Source organism: Sylvia atricapilla, chromosome 9 (genome assembly GCF_009819655.1).
Source record: "Sylvia atricapilla isolate bSylAtr1 chromosome 9, bSylAtr1.pri, whole genome shotgun sequence".
In the NCBI taxonomy this organism is placed as follows: Eukaryota; Metazoa; Chordata; class Aves; order Passeriformes; family Sylviidae; genus Sylvia; species Sylvia atricapilla.
The window spans coordinates 10,981,395-11,006,903 of record NC_089148.1 but is presented as its reverse complement, the minus strand read 5'-3'; the positions used below and the strand labels follow the sequence as shown (position 1 = coordinate 11,006,903).

Here is a 25,509-nt window from a genome sequence, read left to right as displayed (position 1 = left end):
GCTGTGCCAGAGGGAATCAGAGGAAGGCAGAGCAATCTGCACTTCTCAGACACAGAATTCAGACTCAGCTCATCCCACCTAAGTGGGTCTGCAGAGGTGCTCAGTCCCTCTGGCAGACCCACAGGGTGCTTGCCCTGCTTTCCTTTGGGCATGGAGCCAGTTGCTGCTCCGCCGAGAACAAGGGATGGGGTGGATGGGACTCGCCAGCACCAGGAGTGAGTGGGACAAACAAACCCATTCCAAGCACTCTGCAGCAGAAGGAAGTGGCCAAGGCTGGAGGACAGAACTTACTCAGTTGGATGTGGCAATTTCTTGGGAAGCATTTAAGTGTTTTTCCTAGAAACAATTTCACGTGGTTTATTCTCACAAGCACATACGCAAGGAGTGGTGAAATCATCAAACCCTGGATTTGTGCTCATGGTTATTTATTAACCTGCACACCTCAAAGTGTTGTATTTAGGGCACAGGGCCAGATTTAGATGAGATCTGAATGAGGATGCAGAGGAAGGAAGGCTGTGCAGCTGTCTCCTGCACCCTCAGCATCAAGCACAGAACCAGATGGTGCTGGCACCTCAGTGTCTTCTCCTCCTCTTTTGGGGAAATCCACTCTTGAGAGCATTATTTATAATTCAGGATTACTGTTGAAAAATAGTTTCTTGGGGGCAGAGTAAGGGACAGTGCTCATTTGTGCTCATACCACCTACTTCCTTATGCTTGGCAGAAACAGTCATTAAAGTAAATTATGGAGTCTCAAGTAGAGAGCATTTAAAAGGACATTTTTAGGCCAGGATCTGTGTCACATAATTGAGGCTCCTGACTTACCAGCACTGCCCTTGTGTCCCATGCAGCCACACTGGCCTGAATCACCTCCTGGAGGTGATGCTCTTCCCACAGAACGAAGGACAACTAAGCTGAGTCCTTGGGGTATGGTGGGATAAACTCAGACTTGCAGTATCCTAGAATGGGTTGGGTTGGAAGGGACCTTGGAGCTTATCTTGTTCCAAGCCTCCAGCCATGAGCAGGGACACCTTCCACTCAACCAGGTTGCTGAAAGACTCCATCCCTCCTGGTCTTTATCACCAAGTGAGTATCAGAATTTGGTATTCTGATATCAGAAGTGATACTAGTGATCTCTGTGGCTCAGCCATTAAACCTGGCTTTCCATCAGCAGGCAGCTGCTGGTCAGTAACAGAGTTCTGATAAACCCTGTTCAGATATACAGGAATGCTGGCGAGGCAACAATATGGGCTCCTGTGGCTGTTTACAAAAAAATATCCAACAGATGCAGCACAGGTTACAGCAGAGAGCATTAAACAGTGGAAAGCTGTGTAAAAGACAAGAAGAATCATCAAAATATGTTTTCTTTTTTGTAGTAAAAATTGATATGACTGTGGTTGTGTTTGTAACCTTTTCTTTTCCTTGAAAGCTGATTCTGTGCACTTGGCATTGGAGATGTGGACATGTTCCCCAAACAAAGACCAGCCACTTCAGCAGTCTGCTGAGATCACCAAGATGCCAGTGCTGTGACAAATGCCCTCTTCACCGTGCATCAGATGTGACCTCCAGACTCCCCAGGCGTGTATCACAAGTATGGGGATGACAGGAAGTTAAAGTTAAGCTAACATACAAATCATGATGCTTTCCCAAGCTCGTATCTTTTCTGCAAGCTGAAACATGATTTGCTGCACTGGTGAGCACAGCTTATCAGCAGCCTGGGAATTAACAGGCTAAATCCCCATTTGTTGTGGCTCTTTGATTCCTAAACATGGGGCTACAGCTTACTGAAGCCTTACAAGCAGTCTCAATAAATACATTTATTAGACTAATTGTAGTGGGGGCTTTTGAAACCACCAATTGCTTTGCCTAGGGATTCTTAACCATAATTGTAATAGCAGCAATTCATATTTTCTGAAGGAACAAGGCCAAATTCCCCTCCAGTTTCATTCAGTCAACTCAGTAAGTTCGAAGCTTTAAGGGTGACACTGACCCTAAGTGTTTAAAGTGAAGTAATGCAGTTAAGACAAAAGGTTTTTATAATACATTAATTTATAATGTGCAAAACAAGAGGCAGAGGGGACCTCTGCAAGTGAGCAGCTGCTAAAATAAGCCAGGATGCACAGCTGAGCACTTCCCAGGACTTCGCTGGCTAAAGCAACAGTAAACCAAGGTGTGTGCAAGGACCATGTAATGCAAAAAGAAAATCTACACACAGGGCACAGGGAAACTTTACTGACTGGCATGTGAAAATACCATAAATATCTCACATCCCAACGTGGCCCTTGGGAAGCTCAGCTGCCAGTCCAGGCTGGAGCTTTGTGAACTGGCTCCCACAGTGGGCAGAAGAGGGGGAGCCCATGCCCAGCTGTGCATGTATCTGTATCTCTGTCTCCTTCTGTGTCACAAAAGGACCAAAAGCAGTTCTCAGTTCCCTGCATCCTGCACACAGCACATTTCCATGCACTCACTCCCCTCCAGTGCCTCCCAGGAGTGCAGTGGGAGCAGGAGTATGAGCAAGCACTGGCACAGGACAGAGGGAGCTGGCACATGCTGCTCTGTCACACCCCAGCCCTCCAAAGCACCCTGTCCCATCCTGGCTGCAGGGTGGGAGGGCTCCTGTGAGCTGGGGCACCCCAGCCTGCTCCTCCTCAACCCAACCAACCTGGCATTGCAGCTACCAGGATGGGAATAAAGCCAAACATGCCTCGTCCCATGCACACCCTGCTTGTTTAACAACATTCTTTCAAACCAAATTTCAGATAAGGAGAATTTATAGGAGAAGCAAGCCTCTTGCAAGAAAGACTTGGAAGTGTGGGGCCTTCAGAAGAGCTTGGTAAGAAACCACATGGCTTTTCTTTGCCCAGTTTAGCCATTACAAGAGAAAATAGAAAACCTGGAAGGTACAAATAAAAGCAAGATTCCTTTCAGGTAAGAGGAAAAAAACAAGCAGCAGATCAAATCAACACATGCACAAACACGCACAGAGTCAAGCCCTCCATTTGCTCTAGAGGACTGTGAGCACAGTTGTCTGGGTGGAGATAATGTGTCAGTAAGTTAGCTAACATCAGTTATTGCAGAAGGAAAAGTCAAGGCAGCACAGACCTTCCCAACACATTGAAGACCTCAATTAACACTGCAGAATGGACAGAGTATATCAGTAAAATTGGTTACTTGCCTATAGATGTCCATACATGCGACTATACATTGGTTATTGTGACAGTTACCAAGCAATTTGTTTCCACATATTTGGTTAACAACGAATGACATGCCAGAAATCCTTTTAGTCTAACAGGGATGAATCTAACGGACGGATTACAGTGGGCCGAGTAGGTGAAGGGGGTGGTCTTCGACTGGAGAGAGAGAGAGAAGAAACAGTGAGCACCAACACTGAGCACCAACACTGAAACCTGGCTGTTGTTACATGCACATGCACGTGCTCATGCACACAACAATCCTGTTGCCACGTGCACTGAAGCAAGACACCCCTGAGCATCCACCGGAAGGAAGGAGGAAAAGGGTTTGCCATTTCTGCCATGCTTTTACCATCTCACCCATCACTGTGCACAGCCTGGGGGTTCTGCACACACACCCCATTACCTTCTGGAGCCACACAAACCAGCAGGGGAGGATCCTTATTCCCTGGTTTTAGGGGTCAGTCCCAGCCTGGACAGTCATAGAGCAGCCACATTTCAGAGCAGGCAAGAAAACAGCCTGCAGCAACTTCAGGGCCGCTTTGGAGAGGCAGAAAAATCTGCAGTTTCCTGCATAGCTGGGCAAACTGTAGCCCTATCAACATGCCTGAATCTGAGGCACATTTAGAGGCCTTATATCAATTTTGAAAATGCCAGTCGTGGCCAAGGCTGCTGGATTCATTAATTTACCACTAATGCACTTTTATATCAACTTCAGGAAGTGCTACAGAGTCACAGATTTTTTTGGGAAGACTTAGGTGCCTTCATTCAATTTTCCTGTGTACTGCAAAACCCCTGCATTTTAATTTGGACTGTGTCATTCTCTGATAAGAGACTCCAGAGCAAGAGTTAGCAGCAGTGTGATCTCCAAGCACATTCTACCTACGGTCCAGGCTGGCACTTATCCCTCCTTCCCTTCATCCAAGGATAACACCCCAACTCAGCTGGAGCTGTGGACAGAGTCCCTCTGGCAGCTGTGCAATACTTTACCTTTTGTGTGCAGTAAGGTCCACCTCACGGCTGTCTGGAGGTAATTCCATCAGTTAAGTTACAAAGAGTATTTTGTTGATGCTCCATTCCACCTGGGCCTGCCAAGCCAGGCCCATGCAGAGTCTGAGCTGACAATTGCCTGCACCAGCTCACACAGTCCTGCCTGGCACTGCTGAGTGCTGGATAGACAGCCCAAGACACTGTTCCTGCCAGCCAGCCTGCTCCCTTAACCAGCTGGGCAGCACCCTCCTGCAGTGCTCTGTTGCTGCATCCATCTCAACCCACATCTTCCCTTTCTTAAGCAGGAGCGACTCTCCCTCTGTTCCTTAACCCAGCCCAGATAACCAGGAGAGCTCATGGCTGCTCCCGGGCTCTGAGCAAGGTAAGAGCTGAGGTTGGTTCCCATCAGCTGCAGCAGAGCTCATGAATCATTTTTAAAAATAAAATAATATTTTGCCCCAACAAACTTTGCAGCCCTTCCTAACCCATCCTCCACCTGTGCAAGTAGGGACAGCTGTGGCTCTGAAGATTACAGAGGAAATGTGTCTCATTCTGCTAAAGCTAAACTGAAGATGAAAAGAATGTAACAATGTGTTAATCTTCTTTGAACTGAAACAAAATACGTGAGACAAATTTACACTTGACAAAAAAAAAATCACGTTTTGCTCAAAGTGCATCTTGTGCGACAATATTCTCTTTTGGTGAAGAAATGAGAATTTTAATCCCTACCATGCAACAAATAGAAAATATGCCAACTAAAGCATTCAAGTAAATCAACAAGCTAAAAAAAATAGGCAAAATATAATTTCTTCATGGTGTATTTTTCTTACAGGAAAAATGTTACTGTGTTAACTATTGTTTCTTGTGTTACTCCAGTGTAGGTCTTCTGGACCCATTTCCAAAATTTGTAGTTTCATAAAGAACCACTTCTAAGGCTCTGCATTTCTGCTGGGTTGCATTAAATTATTCCTTTGTTGAAATGCCTCACATTGCATTGTTTAGCGCTTACTGAAAACATTGTATCATATGTATACAATTTACAAACAAGGGAAAATGCATACAGCTGTCTTCATATCAAATTTAAAAGATACAAGCCCAAGCATGCATCTTAATACCAGGTTAAATGCAGCCCACTGGATTCAAATAATGCAATTTAGCCAAATTGCTATTTAACACAGCAGGATCAGAAATTGGAGAGCACAGTGGGAGGATTTCCTGGATATAATCAGTCGAAGCAAACCTGAACCAAAATCAGGCCCAAGCCCCGTTTCCTCCTTGAACTGGAGCTGTTACTGCACACTAACAGCTAGGTTGAATTTCCATTCAAGCCCAGTGCAGACCCGAACAGGAAAACTCCCTACCAGCTCTCTGCCACTGCAGAGTACCAAAGAGCTTCAAGGAGAAGCCGATGCCCCCAGGGGGATGCTCTGATGAGGAGCTGCTGCCGAGGCAGCCCGTCCTTCTGTCCCTGTGCCCTGCAGAAGGTGTGCTCAGCGAGGGGATGCTCCAGCCGTGCTCTGTTCCCTCTGGGGATACCCCACGCGTGTCTCGGATGCTCTGGCACAAACACCCGCGTGTTTTCCCGTGGGCAGGCACATCCATGAGGAGCGGGCAGAGCCCTCCTTAGTTAGCTCCAGCCCCTCAAGGGTGCTGCCTGCCTCCCCCGCACCTGCAGCTCCCGAGCCCTCGGCACCACGGCTGCGGGAGCAGCGCTGCAGCGGAGAGCACAGCTGCCTTCCAGAGCAGTGGCCGTGCTGGGGAATGGCAGCGGGCAAAGAGCTGCAGCAGCACCATTTCCCTGCAGCCCAGGCTCCTGGGACATCGGCAGCTCCCTGTGCCAGCAGGGGAGGAAAGGGACCGTGCTCCTGCGGCCCCGGGCACAGCACAGGGGCTTCAGCCGGGGGAACAGACCTCACCTGCCTTGGCCATTGGCACACAGGATCACCTGGCACCTTGAACCTTCAAGTCCCAGTGAAGGAAAGAACAAGCCCTGAAGTTGCCTGTCCTAGATTTCCCTGCCAAGGTGACAAGTCACTCTGTGACCGTTTCTACACTGGCAGTAGCATTCAGACCTTTTTTCACCCCCTAACAGGAATCTCAACCCTCCAAAAAACAAGAGGAGAGGCCAAGCCCCGTGTCTCTTGCCTCACCCTGGCTCCTTCACACCCGGTGGAGCGGCCAAGAGCCAGGAGCGGTGCAGGAGCCTGGGTCACCTTGAGATAACAAAAGCCAGCAACCAACTCCGCGGCAGCTGCACAAAGCACAGCCCCGAGGAAGCCAGGCTGGGTTCGGCCCCCCGAGCCAAGGCTCCGCAGCCCCTCAGAAGGCCGAGGAAGCGGCACTGCGGAGCGGCAGGGGGAGCTCCAGCCTGCCCGCGGCGCGGCCGGGCCCAAACCGGGCAAAAACAACCTCCCCCGCAGCCGTGCTCCGCGCTAGCTGCCGTCGCACGGAGTAAATATGTGAGTAAGCCCAATTCAATGTTTAGTCTGAGGGCAGCGGATGACAGCGGCGCGGGCCGGGGCTCTCCCCGTTCCCGCAGCCCGCTCGGCGAGAGGAACCCAGAGAACCGAGAGAACCGAGAGAGGCGGCTCCTGCCTCGGCCAAAGCTCCTCCGAGAACCGCCGCTGCTGCGGGAAATCCTGCTGCCTATTGGCGCCAACACTGCAGCTGCCTTTTCGCTTTTTGCGGCTGTGTCCCGCTGCCTGACCCGTTTAACTCACTCGGTTGTCTTTGGGGTTGTTGTTATTTGTTTTGCTGCCTTTTTTAAACAAACAAACAAAAAAAAAAGGAAACTGTTTGTAAAAGTTAGCGCTAAAGGGGCAGGAGATCATAGGTCCCCCCGGGGTTGAGTAAACGAGTCTGCGAAAAGAATCAGTTCTTCTAACTAGCACATATTAAGCAGACATAAAGAATTTACCAATGAAAATTGTGGACTAAGTATGTATTTAATAACTCCCTGATGTTGGTGCAGAGACTCCTCCTTTGAAGAGCTCAGTGGGGTTTTGAACAGAGGGGAGCGCTTATCCCCGTGCAAAAACTCTTTTAAAAAGGAAAAGTTTTTACATTTATTTTTAACCTAAGCAGCACCCCCACCCCCGTTTCCAGTTTTGAAAGAACTCCTAAAAGCTTTAGCTAGGCAAACTCAAAGCAAAAGAAACTAAATAAAGCAAGTCTAGACTTAAAATTCGATCAGAAACATATGGGAGTTTTTCGAGCCTTTGCCTTTTGAGACGTCCTATCGCTCCCCACACGGAGTGCACAAAATGTGCTTTCAGTAAAGCATGGCTGTAATTACCATGGGAGGCCCCGCTTGAAGATGGCTTCTCACAGCACAGCCAGAGGACTTAGAAATAAAAGGCTTTCATTTCCACTTATATTTGACATTCCTGCTTGCTTGTGACCACCAGAGAACACTTGTGGAAGGCATGCACAGAACTCTATTTTACGATACATCCTATAGATCTGAAGCTGTGAACAGAAGCCCATTATTCTCTCCCTTTTCCATCAGCTTGGTTTCCCTATAACCCAGCCCTCTCCGAGCGCCCTAATACGTGACATCGTCCTTGTAGAATTTAACAAGAAAATACTTCAAATCTCTAAGCAGCTTTAAGACTGACTGCAGGCAGTTTTGTTTAAGGTGACAGAACAAACCTGGATGTGAGGCATACGGTAAGAGGATAAACAGTGACTTAGTGCAGGTGAGGAATAAATATGGTTTCCTGTTTGGGTGATTATTTAGAGAACTAAGTAGCTTGGTCTTGAGAAAGTTATAATGCCTTTGATTTTATTTTTATGCTGTTTCTGTGTTTTTCTCTGTTTTAGTAAAATCCTGAGAGACCCACACCCTCTGTTCTTACTGGTTCTTGTATCAACCTAGCTTTCATGTGGGATCTCTCGACCTCCATCAGCCTCAGGATTTGAAGAACAATCCAAACCAGAAGTGAAACTACTGTATACCCATCATGCTTGAAAAACAGAGGCAAGATGCAGTTTGTAGACCTAGTTAATTGGTCTTCAGTCTGTGCATGCTTAAACTTTGTCCAACAGCAGATGCAGCGCAGCTACTGCAGAGTCTCCCAAACATCAGCTCAGGAGCAAGGATCTGGATTGGAAGTGGGAAGGCCAAGGGGAGGGAAGGCACTTGATCCTAGTGACACAGGTCATAACAAAGCAGGAAAAGCAGAAAAAGGATGATGACATTGGGAGGAGTAAAGCAGGACTCACAGACAGGGATCAGGAGGAGATGGTGATTGCGGGGGAAATGAGAAACCGCACCGAGTGGTGATGAAAGGAAAAAGGAGCTGGGGAATATCTGCCTGAGATGGTTCCTTATCCCAGTGTAATGGGCCAAGAGAGCGAAAATTGTTCAGATTTGTTTCTGTACTGGAAAATGTCATTCTGTTCAACACAGAATGTCTGCAGTAAGTGTTGCCCACAGGATCACTGGCATCGGGCAGGTGAGGAGGGGAAGCCCTCAGGCACAGAGCAGAGCTTTTGAGGGTGGCTGGTAGTCGTGTAGCTAAACTCAGGCTCCACAGATGCACAGAGGGTGTGCTCAGACCGAACTGCCAGGGACTGCCTCGGCTTGTCCCTACAGCTGACCCCAAAACTGCACATGACCCAGCTGCACTGTGCTCCCTCAGTGGAAGGAATTTTTGTGCTGTATAAGCAAGTTAAGGTTATTAGATTGTGCCATTTTATCAGATACCTATTTCTTTTAAGTGAAAGAAACAAACAAAAAAAGAGTGAATGGGAAGAATGTGTCCTTTCCACTGGCCACCACTCCACTGCAGCAATATAAATCTCCATTAATTCAAAGGCTTACAGTGTTTGAAAGCACTAGGGTTAGTGAGGTTCCACTGTGTGTGATTTAACTTGATTCAGATACTCCTTTCAGAGGCAAAGTGGTCCAAAATACGATGTTCCAGCAGAGTAATTTATTATCTACAACTCAAGCTATGTTTTCTATATGACCATAATAAATTAATGTCCATCACACACACATACAAATACATTGTATGTTTATGTGAACACTGCATTTTCAAATTAATCATTTCAGGGAATTAATGTGTCATATGAAAAGCTCAGCTGGAATAAACACAAAATTAATTCAACCGAGCGACCGAGACAGACTATTATTCTTAAGAAACTGTATGCTCTTGTTTGCCCTTCAGCAGAGAACATGTCAAGTAAGGAAGTGTGCAGTGCATCTGTGGAATACTGTCCCAACCTTTCAGAAACCCGAGGTTACGATGGTCCAGAGGGTCACAACTGGCCATGAAGAAGAGAAAGTCAGGAGTGCTGAGAGAGAACATTCAGAATGCTGTTCTGTGCATGGAAGATGACAACAGAAGGGCCACAAAATCAGCAAGAAGAACATCTGATCTTTTCACAGTAGCTCAGGACCTGTGCACTGGGCGGTGTGTAGCTGCACTGCTTGCCATCAGTATGAATCATGTACCCCACTTCTGAACAGATCTCTGTTCTTCCTTCCTACTCAGCTGTGACCTTTGTTGGCCTTGTTGCCTCTCTCCTCTTTACTTACCTTGGTGCAAGAAGGGGAGCAAATGTCCTGGTTGTCACCTCCAGCTGGAGTGGCACCTCTTCTTGTCCATGATGCCAACTAATGGGATTACCACTGTTGTTAATGGAGCCATGGAGTGCCCTCATTCACTACTGATCCAATACAGCTCACAGGGGACAGGAGAGTATCAAGACAGCCTTTCAAGATGCCTGCAGGTGCAGGAAGTTCAAATCATCTCTGTTTACTCTCAGATGTTTTCTCCTCTAGCATAAGGCAGCCTAGAAATGCACTGCTGTTCGCCCACTCTTTCAGACAAGGCAGGAATTCCCTGCTCAACACAGTCACTCTAATCCTGCAATGCCTTCATGGCAACTCTTATTAGAACTACTCCATTATTAAACTAAGTAATTTCTTGGGACAAAACACATCTTCAGGATCCTGTACTTCTGTCAAACAACTGCTATTGCTTGATTCTGCTTTTGTTCTTCAAGTAGAGAGATGTTAAAAATAAAACCACTGCCTTCTACTAAATACAACTTTCTCTTGAGAGAGAAAATGCTAAGGAAGAAAAAGAAGATCCAAAACCAAACCAAACTCGAATTTTCACTGAAATTCATTCAGTGCATCAGCTGACACTTCTACTGTGTTTGAGGACTACACTTTCAACATCATCTCTATTCCAGAATCACTTCTTTCTGTGCTTTTCAGGTTCCTTGTTTTATTGTCTTCCCCCCTCTTGCATCTCTTTTACTTACCCTTCCCCATCACACCTGTCTGCTCTACACTAAGAGTTAATGAAAAGCCATTTCACTGCCAGATCCTCTTTGCTTAACTTTTAAACTGATTTGCAACAGTCCCAATGGAATGTCACTTGGTTTTAAAACAATTTTTTGTTGAATAAGGCAGGATCAAGTAGCTCAGGAACTATACTCAAGATTACAGCTACCTGAGATGCAGCAGATAGATCAAACCTCAGCCCTATGGAGAACAAGTGCTTCTTCAGATACTTTTGTTCAACTGCCATAGTGAATCACCCATCAGTAAATTCCTGGGCCACTGAAGGTATGGACAGCCTGCCTCTGGCTGACGAAGGGAGATGCTGAGAGAAGTTAAGAGTCAGTGGCAGCAGACATGGCACCCAGGCTGTAGTGTCTGGCATCCCATGAACTTTGTTTTCCTTGATCTTCAGGACAGTCATCTGGGGGAGAGGAATATAAAGGAAGGCAGTAACAAAATCCTACTACCAGTCTAAAAGAGAGCCATCCTTTTAGGGGCAGCCATCACTGAAGCTCCTGGAGCAGAAGTGAAGACTCCTGTATCTCTCAATGCATTAGAGCTCAGGCAGCTGAAGAATCAATTCGGCGCAAATGCCATTCCAAATTTCTCCTAAGATCAGTACTGCAGAATTACAATGAAACTGCCAGGCTTGCTGTATTGTGACATTTTACATGTTTTTACAACCTGCTGGGACCTGCTTTCTGGCCAAGCCCTCCAATACTTACCCTCATGCAGAATGCTCCTTCTTTCAGTGCTTCTGTTGTCCCTGTTCATTGCAGGGGGGGTTGGACTAGATGACCTTTAAAGGTCCCTTTCAAACAAACCAAACAATTCTGTTATTCCGTTCTTTGATTCTGTTCCATGGCCAAAGTTGTAAGATGAGCCCAGGTTTGCGCCTGGCAGTGTGAGTGCCCCAAGCGGTGGAGCTCGTGTTTCGGATGGGTGTCACAGCCACTGCCACCAGGCTGCTGTTAAGAAAGATTGCTTTCTATGGCTTGAAAACTGTCTGAAAAACTCTAAAAGACAGAAATGCAAGGTGACAGGTTTAAAAAGGTGGCAGGGAAGGGAGAAGTTGGAAAGAAACCAAGACAAGATGGTGAGAAGGAAAGGAATACATGGGGAAAGGAGACAAATGTACCAGACAGGAAACCAAGTGAAAGGAGGAGGTGAAAGAGGAAGCAAACAGGATAGTCAAGAAAGGGACAGAGAGGGAAAGGCTGAGAAAAAAAAAGGAAAATAGTGAAAAAGACCCAGTGGAGGAAGGGAAAATGCAGGACTTCTTTCTAAGAGATAAGAGAAAATAAATGGAGTCTGCTGCTGCTTGAAGCAGCCAGCAGCAGAAGTAACATATTTCTGGGTGTGCATTTCAACAAGAAATGTGCATTAGACTGGTAACAAATTACACAGGGCTGTCTTCCCTCTGGGCAGGAATCACAGAAATAATAACTGATATTCTCGTAAGTCTTGTGATTTTGGGGTCCTTGGACAGGCAGAGTTGGAAACATACCAACTACAGAAGGGCAGTATCCCCCCCTGGGAGGGGCTCTGGCCTTGCCCATGTAGCTGTAGATTCTTTTGATCACAGACAAGAGATGCAGAATTGAATTATTCTTTGGCTTTCTTTTCTCCTGAGGTTCAGCAGGATTTTGGATTCTGTCCACGTAACACTTTTGTCTCTTTGCTTGCATGAAACAATCCTAATTGCAGACTATACTTTTTGAATATAACTCCTGCCAAAGATCTATTCAAAGAGGACAGAGAGCTGTGCTCTCCTACTTGGGTGTTCAGATTAAGATCATCCAAGTCAGCATGCAAACACTCTAAGGTGGGCTCTCACTCATCCTGCCAGAAGAATTTGGTGCAACAACTATTTGATTACAATTTATATTCCATTAAAAAATACAGTAGTAAGCTTTTAAGGCTGCGAGGTCAAACTTTCAGGAGAAAGAAGATTCCCAGGCTCAGCCAGGATAACCCTTCTGGCCTTGTATGCCTATGCACTATGACAGATTTTATTCAAAGGATCATGTGCCATTTTTGCACAGAATCCCCTTATCATTCAATGCACAGGGTTAGACATTTCATTAAATCTTTTCAAAGAGCTCTAATCTATAAAAATCCATCACAGAAAACTTTGTGAATGGTTGATATTTGGCAATCAAAGAGTTGAGTGGGAGCCTGTGGGCTGGGAGACGTCAGGCAGTAATGCTTTTCTGCACTGCTCCTGACTTTGTCTGAAAAATTCTAACTGCAATTACTGTCAGGTAAAAGTACTTTTTTGTGCCAATTTGGCAGAAACATGTAATGATGGCTTCCAGTGTAGATTAGCTACCAACACAGCAGGTGACAGAATTAGCCTTGGTGGCCTAACAAAGGGGAGCTGCAGAGCTGCCACCAGCCCTTCCCTGCTGGCTGCCTGTGGGTGGAAGTAAATTTGTAGGGACAGCATGTGAGCAGCAACAACGTGAATTTTCTCCCCACGACCTGCCTCAGTGTAAAGAGCAGCCCCAGCCCCTGGGGAGCAGCCTGAGGGTGACACACGTGCTCCAGGGTTTCCCATTTGTCTCAGTGACAAAGTGAGGAACCATCTCCAGGGCTTTGTTGGGAAAGCCTTGGTGAATTCACAGTGGCACTGCAGGACACAGGGGGAAAAGGGCAGCACCATTCCACCACCACAAATGCCACGGGCTCTGCTGCCAGGAGAAACAACATTCCCAATTCAATTGCTTTCCTTGTGGCAAAACTGAGATTCCCATTCTGGACATTTAAAAGCTGAGAAATCAAGCATCCACAGTAGAACTTAAATTGGTCAAGATCAGGCTTTCCACACAGGCAGGCAAACACACATCAGGATAAGCTGAAGTGCTTTGAGTGCCTGCTTAAAGCCGTCTTACCAAAGCAAGCACACAGCTGCATTTTCTTTCAAAATACTACTGAAGCCTTTTAAGAGAGATGGGGAATAATCCAGATTCTGGCAGTGGGGAATATTTCACAAATCATATATGCTTTGGCATCAAGCCCTTAAAGCCAGAGGCCTTTACTCACAGGCTTTGCTGGGAGAGATCCACCCACCTCAAGTGGGATTAATTAAAAGAGGCATGTATCATGCAAATAGTTTCTGTTTCCTTACAGAAATATTCAGAGCACATAACCCAAACCAGCTTTAGAATCAGAGCAAAGCAGGGAAGAAAATTATTTCCTGCTCTCCTAACTCTTTTCCTTTCCCTGTACATTAAGGGACGAACAGTGAGAAAATGCCGAGAGCTCACCATTTCTGTACAATTCCTTTGATTAAATGCTAATAAAGTAGAAGAAAAAACCTGTGTTTTCAAAGACAGGGGCTGTATCTCCTAGTAAGGTCCCAAATTTTCCACACCAAACGTGCTAATCTACCCATTGGACAAGGATAGTCCAAGTCTTACCCCTGATCTTTTTATCTTAAGACAGAACAGGAGAAAATGGAAACTTTGCATTTCTTCAGCATGTCAGGATTTTCAGCTCCATGTGACAGCGACAGGGGCTGCCACAGAAAGCTCCCTTGGAAAGTGAGATAAACTTTAAAAATACTACTTTCTTCTCAGGACGCATAACTATTTCCCTAGATAAGAGAGATCCCAACACTTCAAGGAATCACTGCAGAAAATGGTGGTGAACAGTCAGAGCACAGAGCCCCAGTTCAAAAATAAGTCACAGAAAAAGCTCAGGTTTCCACAAGAACTCTTCCTCAAAACTCTTTTTTTCCCCCTTTAATATCTCAGACCCGTTTTCTGAGTCAATTTCCTATGATCCTGCAAAGGCTGTTATTAAAACCAGACCAAGCGTAGCTGAAATTCCAGGGCTCAAAAGAAACATTTAATAGGCACAGGAGCTGGCCACACTGTCCCCCTCAGGTGATTTCCCCTGCAGCCCCTTCCCTGGGATTTCCTCCCTCACAGTTTAGTCAGCAGGAGAAACCTGAAGTTTCAGCAGAATGGCAAACCCTTCCTTCATTCTTTAGCACTTGAGACTTTTTCTGTCTGAGGCTTTCATAGCTCTAAAAGAGAGAACTAGGATCCAGTCCAGAAGATGTGTATTGCAGATTATTTTTTTTCCACAAAAATGTCAGGCAGTCTCACGTTCAATTCTGTATCCAGCTACAGGATTTTAAAATCACTGACCTCCTTCATCCGCCACCGCTTTTCATGCCACCAGTGGTGGTCGCGAACTGAGTCGTTCCCAGGCTGCTTACCCATGTGTCTTTTTGAGTGCTAGAAAATTCCTTTCTGGTCTCCATCCCACCTATCCCTTTGGCATGAAAAAGATGATCATCAGACATGCTCTTGGCAAGGCAGCCCGGGAGAGCAGCGTCCATGCACAGCCACGGCGGGCAGGGGGAAGGGGACGCGCTGGTCTGCAGGGCGAGCGGACGGTTCTCGCTGGCAGCACAGCTGGCAGAGCTGCACCTCACCCCTGCACCTCATTGATTTGGCCTCTGATTTGGCACAGAGGAAACAGCAGGGCCAGCGCCCTTTGGCTCAGCCCCAGGCTGTCCCAGCAAGGGGATGAGCCTTGGGCTTCTTCCCTTTCAGTGCCAAGTTGGGAAAGGCAGTTCCAGGTTTCTCCCCAGCGGCCCCTGCTGCAAGCTACAGGATATCCACTGAGGTGAAAGAGTGTTCCATGGCTGGGCACTGATGCAACAACGCCCTTTTCATAGCAAATACATAAAAATTCTTCATTCCTTTGATATACCTCATTTATTTATGCTTTCTATTATAAAGGGTAATTATATTAGAAAAACTGAGCCTCAAATTTAAGTTACTGACAACTATGACAGATCTCACCTATTTAAAAGAAAATTCTCCTCCAAAGCTTCTCTTCTCAATTACCATTTTTAAAATTGAAAATGTGCACATTTTATTTTTGTTCCTATTTAGCTGGCTCTTTTATTTTATACTGTGAGTACTTTCAATGTAACAGTTAATTTATCAAAAATGGAGAAACCCCTTTGTTCCAACATTGCCTTATCTGCCCACGCCTCTCATAATTTAGAAAGTTAACAAATCACTCAGAATCAGAGGTTTTAATATATATATAAGTGATTATGGGTATTACATCATTGTGAAAATAAACATTAAGAACATTCTATTCATATAACTTATATAAAAAAGCAGTTAATGGCGTAGAAAATTATACAATATGCAAAGCTACTTTAAAAGGTTCCTGATAAATACAAAACCCTGGGAAGGAAATAATGCACTGGAGATAATCTTGTTCCTTAACTAATTGCTTGGTACCATATGATGTACTCTGTCAGACAGCTAGGGACTGTTCTCAACTGGCTGGAAATTACTGGCTTTGCAGGGCAAGAATCAGACTCCTACCAGTTTGTTCCACTGGTTCTGCCAGAATTGCTCCTGTTCCCTCCCAGGAGAGCCCTTTGTTCCTCTGGTGAGGGTTCAGAAGGGCACAAGTGAGGAGCTGTACCCCTTGCCCCTCTCCTGCTGGGGACAGGTGACCTCCCTCTCTCTCTGAGCCCTTACCAGGGTACAACACAACCAGAATGGGGGTTCTTCACATAAGCAAATCAGGGTCTTCCAACTGACTGAGTAGAATTTTTTACCGTGAAAAACTCTTCCTATCTTTTCAAACAGGGTATGTGCTAAAGATCGGTTCTGTCCAACACCTGGGACTGTGCAGGGAACGCCCAGCTTTGCTTTGCTCCAGCACTTCTCAACAAGAGCGCTGGCCTTGCCGCCCGCAGCAGCGCCCGGTGGGTCTGCCATGCCAGGGGAGAGCCATGCCAGCAGCAGGGATACCAAAGGGCTTACCTTGGCACGCTGGGAGGAGCGCGGCTGGGCCGAGAGGGAACCTGGGGTGGTCCTCCGTGGCCTTCAGCACTGGGAAATGGAGGCAGTGCTCCGGGCCGGAACGGGACCGGGGGAGCCCCCGACTGAGGGCCTGGAGAGGGGATTGCAGGAGCGGGTCCTCGGCCAGATAAAGGTCTGGTGGGGGGATTGTTCAGTGTCGGTCTCCTCGGAGTTGAAGGACTTGGAGGAGGTGATCTGGTGAAAGAGCAGAGATTTTAGAAGTTCAGTAAAGTGGGGGTTTGGGTTTTGGGTTTTCTTCGATGTATTTTATTTTACTTTAAACAAAAGTTAAAATCTATGACTGATGTTTTTTACTGGCATTTTCCTTTGCTGTCAGTGTCAGAGGATCACATACAATTAAGTCACACATGTTTCCCACTGACAACATACAAGCAAAGAGGTAAATGTAATGAATTTTAGTATTCAAGTTCTAGTAATGTTTTGTTAAGTGGAATTTCTAGGACATGGAGCCTGAGATGCTAAATTATTATAGCAGCTTTCAGAAGGAGGCCAAGTGGATACACAACTTGGGGTGACAGAAGCAGCTGCTATTTGAAGCATCAGAAAAGCTCTAAGTTCACTGGATGGTCTTTCACAAAGCAAATATCCTGTCTGGTGCTCACATAACATACCCACAGAATAGGTGTATATATAGGAAAATGTGCTGATTTTCCTCCCAGATGTCATTAAGACCTGGAGGAGCATCTTCTCAAAAAGACAAGGCAGGGAGGGCACTCCTGATGCTGACTACATCTGCCTGTCCTGAATTTCATGGCAACCCAGATTTGAGGCTCCTCACCTGCGTGCCTGCTGAAGCCACGAGTCATCTACAGGAGGGGGAGCAGGGGTGGAGACAGTGCTGGTGCTGATGTCCCCGATGATGGCCAGGGCCTCCTTCAGCGCCTGGTACATGCGCAGGGTCTCGTCCCTGCGCTGCGCCTGCTCCGCCGACTCCTCCATCAGAGTATTCTGGTCCTCAGAGGAATACAAGTGAGCCAGCAGCTCTGCGTTGATGAATTCTTTTACCTATTTCAACAGACAAAAGGAAAAAAAAGATCCAATCCACCAAAGAAATAAACAGAAATCTCTAGGGAAAAGACAATGCTGAACAAATATGGGGGGAGGTCAATGGAAGCAGGAGATTTAATTGGTTTCTCTTACTTCCTCACACCGGTTCTACTGCAATTCTGCATCTCTAAAGTGACACCTCTGCTTACAGTTAATTTCAAACAGGTTTCCCAACAGCTCCCAGGAGCCAGCTGGCATTATGGGCCATTTCTAAAGGCCTGACTGGGGAGTAAATGGCAGTACCATCAGATAGAAATTCCCCAGGGAATGGGAATTTTCAGCCTTTATGACATACCTGTCAATTACTTTCTTAACAACAATTTACCCTGCTGTAGACAGTGTCTTTCATTTCCAGCAAGTCTGTCAGATTCTAAATAGCCCGTCCACACACATTCAAACTGAAGGAAGAAGTGTCCAAGTAATCTAATTTACTATATTGATTTCCTGCTATGCCTGCCCTGGTTATGGAAACCTGGGCCACATTACAAGACATAAAAAGCTAGAGGTACTCTGATTAAATAGGACTGTGGTAAATAGACCAACTGCTGACCTACTAAATCCTTGCATTTGAGTCTTTTGTTGCTGTTCTGATCTATTTCTCATCTGGTGCTTTGCTCCATAAAGCTTTTTTGAGCTGCAGATACTGATGACACATTCCCAGGATTCTGATTACATAAACCTGAGCTCCGTTTGCACGCGGGTTTGTGCTGGTTTTGTGATTTAAACCCTGACAGTGAGACAACGTTTGTGTTTAGACAAGGTCAGTGAGAGCAGTCAGGCAGTGCAGGTATGGGACCCTTTTCTGGTCACTAGCAATGAGCAGGCAGCCAGGACAGACCTCACAGGGAAACAAAAGCAGATTGCCTGGGCTTGGCTGTCATTTCCCATTCACGTATGACAGGCGATGCACAAATTCTTAGCAAAGCCTGCAAAACTTTTCCATGAGTTTCATGCTGTTTTCCAGTAGATGGTACTGATCAAGAGCCAGAGTATACTACTTTCCTTGTGATTGCCAAAAACTCCACATTAAAAACAGATATCATAGTTAAACAGCATCACATTCTGCTTGACGAAATGAGCATTTTAATGGCATCACTTCAAAAAAAGAAGTCCTAAAATTAGATTAAGGCCAGAGCTGATTGTAAACGCATTGTTAAACCACAAATATCTGTTTGAAAAAAATCAGCCTGTGACAATTATCATGAGAGGTCCCTGTCTGTCATGGGCAGAGGACTTGAATAAATCCCTGAATGCCTCTGGAAAGGGAAAACTGCTCTGTTAAGGATGGTTCTTGAATCAGCCTCCTGACCTCTGTGCTGTACTAGACAGAGGAAGATCTTCCACCAGAGCCACTTCCTCCAGCTTGGAAATGGAAGGGAAAGTGATGTTTACTCATGTTTGCTCCTTTCTGGAAAGCAGACTCACAGGAATGGTTTAAAATATGTTCCTTCACAGACAACAGGCCTGCAGTCAAAGCTGAACTGCACCAAGTATCCAAATGCCCCAAAAGTGCCCTGGCACTCTGAAATGGGGTAAGGTGGGCTTGGAGCCTCATCAGTGGGAAGACAACCCATGGCACTGCCTCAGATGCAAACAGAGCCCATTCCTTTACCTGCAGTTTGGCAGTAACAAAAGCTGAGGAGTTTTTCTCCTCAGCTGAGATTGCTATCAGCTCTATTTATGGAGCATACTCTGACTACTCTGAAGACCACCCCTCTTGTATAATCCGGGATACCAAGGCATCATGAAATACAAATTTGTGTATGTGTGTTTTGTTTGGGCACGTTTGAATTGGTAATGGTAACTCAATGAAGTTCTGTGTGGTAAATGTATTTTCTTTTAAGGTAATCAACATCCACCCTAGGGGAAGAACAAGGGATGCATTTGCAATACTATAATCTAGGCTTAGGCCCCAAAATATGCTCAGGGACAGCATCGAATTATTTTCTGTACACTGAGTTTGAATCTGATACTTTCCTTGGATTGTAAGTATTTGATGAGCCCACAAACTGGAAAGGAAGTTACAGGAAAACTTGGGAGGTAGCAATTGTCATGGAAACCAATTCCTTGGGATCGATTTGTTTCCAGAGTTTTAGAGGCAACATGATGGGGCAGCAGAAAATACAGAGTATGTTAATTAAGGGGGAGGGTGTTTTCACTTAACTCCTGGTGGATGGGTTGGACTTCTGCATACTCCAAGGAACACACACACAACTTAACAGGACCCACCTTCCATCACAGCTCCACTCCTTTCCAGATCTTTGCACAGCCTTTTGGCAGGGCTCAGCACTCTTGATTCAACCATTTCTTTTTCTTTTCAATAGCCCTGATTTTTTAAAATTGCTATTTGACCTGTTGTTTTCAATATGGTATTTTATTGCCTATGCTGTGCAGAAACAAATTCATTAATGCTTGTAGTGTCACTCTTCACAGTTCTTTAAAATGTTTTGATTCTTTGCCACAAATTGAAACTCTAGGATGGAGGTGTAGGTCAGCTCACTAGGAAGCCCAAATGCAGCTTGGGATTATGAGGTCAGCTGAAAAGTAGCTGGTATTTTAAGTGTGTGGTTTTAGTGTGCCAGCCTGGCAGGCTTTATCAATGTCACCAACAGCTGATGAGACTGAAAGCACAAAATCTTACAGTAATCTACTTCTGAGGGACGCACACACTTCAGAGATCCCTAAACGATTCCAGATGAGGAGGTGAGTGGCAGAAAATTTAATGTAAGCTTTCAAAAGCAACTGCTCACTGAGCTCTGCTGTTTATGAAATGAAAGCTAAACCCCAGCCTTTCCAAGGGCACTGGAGATAGGCTAAGTCAAAGCAGAGAGCTGCTAGCAATGATCTGGAAAGAGTAGTGAGGACACACACTCAACTTATGAAGTCTAGAGCATGGCTAATTTCCAGAAAAAAGGGCAGTTCCATTGTTCCCATGGTTTTTTGTAAAAACTTCGCCAAGACTAGAGCATTACTTAGATCCTGACTCCCCTAAACCCGTAGAAGTCAATGAAAAAAAATCTCTCACCCTCGTGCGAAAACTCTGCTCATATTAAATGTACCAGGAAATTTCCTGTCCAGCCACCTAACTCTTGAGTGCAACACAAATTCCACAGGGCTAATGAAATCCATCAGATGAAGGCTAAAGGTGGCTCTGAGTCAAAAGTAAATGCTACCTTCTAATCACGTTTGCCTCACAGCATATTGCATTTGTAAAGGCTGATTGGTTTGATGACCTCTCAGAAATGGTGCTGCTCAGAACTTGCAGGGGCTGTGCCTCCCATTAGTGATTTATATGGCAGCAGTGGCACTAATATTAAGCTTAGTTTTCAACAAGGTCCATTCAGAACTCTGCCAGGATGTGAAGGCTGAGATCCCACTGCAGTGGAAAAACAACGGTATCTCAAAGCTGCTTTTTTAACCAAATAATCTTCAGATCTAAGAAAGACACACACAATAAATCAACCAACCACATCTGCTTATCTAAACAACAGTGTCCAAAGCTTCCAGATTTATTCCTTGAAAATGGTAACCTGAAAATATAAAGAAACCCAAACAAAGTAAGAACTGCTTTATGAACCCGTGACAAAAGCCTGCAGACTGAAAATCAAGGGAGCACAATTCTGCTTTGCTGCTCTCACAGGCTGCCCACATGGAGCTCCCAATTCCTTTTCCTGTTCTATCAAAAGCAAGACTTAAAAAAAAAAAAAATAAAACCACTCCCACCTTGATTTACCTTTAAATAATAACTTATGTTCTGATTAAGATGTAAGTTAATTCAGTCTTTAGGATTTTGGGATAAGCACTCAAGGCTGTGTGCCAGCCTTTGAGAAGGCTGCAGAACTTCCAAGTACTATGGAATATTGGAATATTTTGTCTATGAGTGTGATATTTATTCTTCTCTTTACTACCTGCTGTACTCCAGAGGTGTGTTTGAGAGTGAGAGATTTGACAGACACATTGAACTAGTTTAGAACCGTGGCTGCTACTTACATTATTGATCATGAGGTGCATGATTGTTTTCGGTATCAAATCTCGGATACATTTGTTAATAATAGACATGTAGGAGTCCACAAGATTTCGAATTGTCTCCACCTGTCTTTCCAGCTGGGGGTCCATTGAAAAATTATCTGCTTGGCCATTCTCTTCAGTTTCAGTCTACAAAGAAGAAAAAGAAAAAAAAGCCTTTCAGATTGTAGTAAACTTGAAAATATATTGGGGGAAAAACCCGTGGACCTAAACTGTAGTTATCCAGCAACATAACTCATACAAATTATCCACAGGTTAAAATAGGAAGTCTTGGGCTGTTTAACATTAGTGTTCAGCATCAACATGAAATTTAGACCTTTAAAGTTTAATGCCAAATGAGACCTTTTGCACCAAGTATATGTATGTATTTCCACATAAATTTGTAATTTTATGTTAAAGAAAGTTCTAGGATGAACATGCACGGTGGTAAATGTCACACCAAGAAATTATCTCAGATTATTTACTACAATACTTATTATCAAATCTTTTACCATTCACATTCAGCCAGCTGGACTCATGCAAGAGAGCAGCACAAGTCTGGATTTTGATTTTTGCCCTTCTGTGGCTTAAACCCACCCTTGTTATTTATTTGTGACAAATTTTGCAGTTCAGTCTCAGACTTGTTAGATGTGAATAGCACCCATATAAACAAAGGGTTTATAAAAGATAACAGCAAAAGCACCATTGCTTCCAGTGCTCAAGGCTGGATTATATATTTCACATCTCTTTTTCACTGGACAGAAAAAACCTCCTTTGTATGTAAACAGCTGACCTAATACCAGATACCTAATACCAGATACTTTAACTGGAAGCTAAAAGGCCTATACTTTGCTTCAGTCTGGCCTGTATAAATATAGGAAAACCTTAAAAAAAAAAAGATAGTAACCTTCTGGTGAAAATCAGAGACCTTTGTCTGAGACCCAAAGATGCCAAAAGAATGGAATTTCTACCCAGAGAGTACAAAGAACAACATGCCCCAAACTGTGATATAATACTTCTCACTGAAAATGACTGCTGAAGCATTATTAGCACCAACTATAAAATCTAAATCTCTTCTATGAGTACCTAGAAGCATAGAATCACAAAGTGCTTTGAGTTGGAAGGGGCCTTGCAGCCCATCTGGTTCCAATCCCCCTGTCCAGGCAGGAACACCTCCCACCACACCAGGTTGCTCAGTGCCCCATCCAACCTGGCCTTGGACATGAAGAACACAAAGAAATAGGAAGCACTTGCAAAAACTGAAGAAGCCTATAAGGAGAACGAGTTCTGTATCAGCCAGAGCCCTGCCAGCACAGCTCCATTTACAACAGAGCTTTCAGCAAAAATTGGCACATGGCTGGTGCTTTAAAGATTTCTGGAGCAGCTGAGATCAGTATCAAACCCACCAGTGAAAGGCCATTAGTGCTGAATATGCAAACATGTCACCAAAGAGGCTTCTCCCTGCATGAAACTGGGCCAAGAAGGGATTCCCAGGTTCATGTCCTAGTGCAGCGTCTGCTGCTGCTCACACAGCATTGGCAGGTAGACCACTTGTAACCTTTTAAACTACACCTTGGTCAGTCCAGTCTAAATGAAATGGCATGTTTGTGATGTGTTAAGTTATAGTTTTGTTAAGAAATAAGACCCAATATACCATTTAGAAACGAAGCTGAGTGCTTGTAAAAGAACTTTCTAGAGTATGGGTGAATTACTGGAAAAGCAGCTGATCTTTAAAAATCATTGGCAGTGCTGCCTAAAAAATCATGTGACTGTGGAGGACACTGAAAGAGCTCTTGATGAAAACAGGGTTTTCAATGCTGTAACATTGATAGACACTACCTTATAAACCTTAATCTTTTTATAATAAACTGCATATAGCCAAAAGTCACTGCAAATACTATTTTCCTTAGCCTCCATGTCTAAAGAAAAACTAATGGTAATTTTCCCTGTGAAGTATCAAATAAATTAAAAATCATACATCTATCATATATCTGCAGATTTTAGCCAAGTAACTGCAGACCAAAAATGTCCCCTTCCCAGTTCTCCTGTATTTGATATCTATTTTCTTTCTTTTCTTCTTTGCTGTCTATATAAACTGCAGTTTGTTCACATATTATTTTTCCTTTTTTTTTTTTTTCACTATTTAAATTACAGATTGCAGTAAGATTTCTAACTGGCTAAGCAGCAAAGTGACAGATGTTTATCATTATCCTCATCAAGAGAATGTAAAGTAAAAATAGTAATTTGTCTCTGATCTTTAAGGCAAAGGGTAATAGTCTCTTGTTTGAATCTGTAACAGAACTGACTTCATACTGTTGATTTATTTTCCCTGAAATCAAAAAAGATCAATCTTTCATGACTTTACAGTAATTTATTATGAAAGCTTCTGGCCATAGTATTCCTAATGATTTGATGTCTCAACTGAAGGCTTTTCATGCCAGAAACCATCTTGTTTGCATCGCATCATGCAGATGGAAATGTGCTTCCAGCAGATTTCTGTGCCCGCCAGGACACCTCCAAGCATTCGAAAGCTTTCTTTGCTCAGCTGCCTCTGCTCTGTGCCAACAGCAGCAGCCACAAATGAGGTTGCCTGCTAAGGCTGGGCATCACAAGTGTCAGAGATGCCCTATTCCACCTCCAGGCCCATTCTTTCACAACAGCTTTTGTCTCTCTGAGCCTCACAGTCACTCCACCTTCAGTGCAAGTCATCCCTCAGCCGAAGCCCCTGCCCCTCTTTCTTACAGCAAGGCTCCTGCCATGCAAAGTCTGCTCAGTGCATAAACCCAAAGCAGAACACGAGAGCAAACCCTCCCAGCTCTCTGACCATTGTTAACAGAATGGCCAAGCTGAGCAAGAAAGGAGAACAAAGAAGGTGCAAACAGGTTTTCATGCCTCCTTTCCCTGCAGCCAAGGCAGCCCCAGTCCTTTCAGTTCCTCATCCTCGAGCCAGAATTCACAAGTTCCAGTACCAAGTGTTAAGTGACAGCACATGAATCTGGACTAAGTTTTTAGTCAGTTGACTCTTGCTTAATACTGCTATTAATTGCTGACAGGAATGGAATATTACTACTTCAAAGGAACACAAATGCAATTACTTTAGGGAGTTCTGCAGATCTCCAACAAAGACTCTAAGGAAGAAGCTAGAGTGCTAAAAAACAGGTAAAGGAAATTAATTCATCTGGGAAAGCTCTAAATCAGAGTATGTGATGAAAACACACCACGGCTACAAAGAAGCAACAGGTGAAAATAAACACAGATGAAGAGAAGGTAACGTGGGAGCCAGGGTGGTGCTTATATACCCTTCCACACACTCACAGACATCCTCTTTTGCTCCCTGCCCTTCAGAAGACTAGAAATATTGATCCCCTGCACTCTTTTGTGGGTCTTACCTGCCTTTCAGAAGATGCTCTGTGATCCCTGCATAAAAAGGTGCTACTGAAACCCAAGGTACAGCACTGCTACTCTGCAACTTCCCTGCATTTAGACACCTTCTGTACTAAGAACATGTTAAGGATTAACTAATTGTGTCGTAGCAGAGCAGACTAAAAACTGCCTGTGAAAGCCAAACCTCTTAAGTTTGTGGGAGTTTTACTGCTGGCTGCAGTGGGACTAGGATTTCATAATTTCTACCAGGAAAGTTATTGATCTTCTGAAGATTGTAAAGTCTTTGCTGAAAGAGGAATGATTTAGTGTGGTACTGGGGATGCAGGCGTGAGGAACTGTGTGCAGTCCTAAACAAAGGAGTAATACCTTAGGATATCAGGGTAATTTTTCTGATTGTAGAAATTATAAGCGAGTTCAAGAATGTCCCAAGGAAACTCAGTGAAAAGTGATTCCTTTTGAAATTCACAGTAAAACTGGGTAACACACTGAAAACAGTCCTGAGCTGGCCACACAGAGAGAGCAATACTTCTAATTTCCATGATTTCATTACATTCAGGGCAGCTGCCAGCATATTTAAGAATGTCTTGTATAACATTCCTGATGTCAGTTCCAAGAAGGAGCATTTGTCTAGCATTTTCATTAGAGAAGTGTATCAACCAATTTTCTGTAATCAAAAAGGCATCCTATTAAAAATGACCAAGAGGAAGCAGACTGGAAGGTGACTGAC

At 44.6% G+C, this 25,509-nt stretch overlaps 2 protein-coding genes across 3 annotated transcripts in view; one reads left to right on the top strand and one right to left on the bottom strand.

Moving 5' to 3' along the window:
* Positions 1-25,509, top strand: part of PDE4DIP (phosphodiesterase 4D interacting protein) — a 389,196-nt gene that overhangs the window by 297,599 nt on the left and 66,088 nt on the right. The window lies entirely within an intron of this gene.
* The window catches only part of LOC136364791 (dynamin-3-like), a 65,844-nt gene that overhangs the window by 2,621 nt on the left and 37,714 nt on the right, over positions 1-25,509 (bottom strand). The window contains exons 3-6 of one of the 2 annotated variants that reach the window (XM_066324854.1): positions 21,384-21,548; positions 17,125-17,351; positions 16,287-16,520; positions 2,618-3,347 (exon numbers count right to left, since the gene is read on the bottom strand). In XM_066324854.1, the coding sequence (XP_066180951.1) occupies positions 3,278-3,347; positions 16,287-16,520; positions 17,125-17,351; positions 21,384-21,548 (696 nt within the window). In that variant the 3' untranslated portion in view covers positions 2,618-3,277. Of the gene's footprint in view, positions 1-2,617; positions 3,348-16,286; positions 16,521-17,124; positions 17,352-21,383; positions 21,549-25,509 lie in introns of those variants that run through there. The other variant, XM_066324855.1, reaches the window with a different exon arrangement.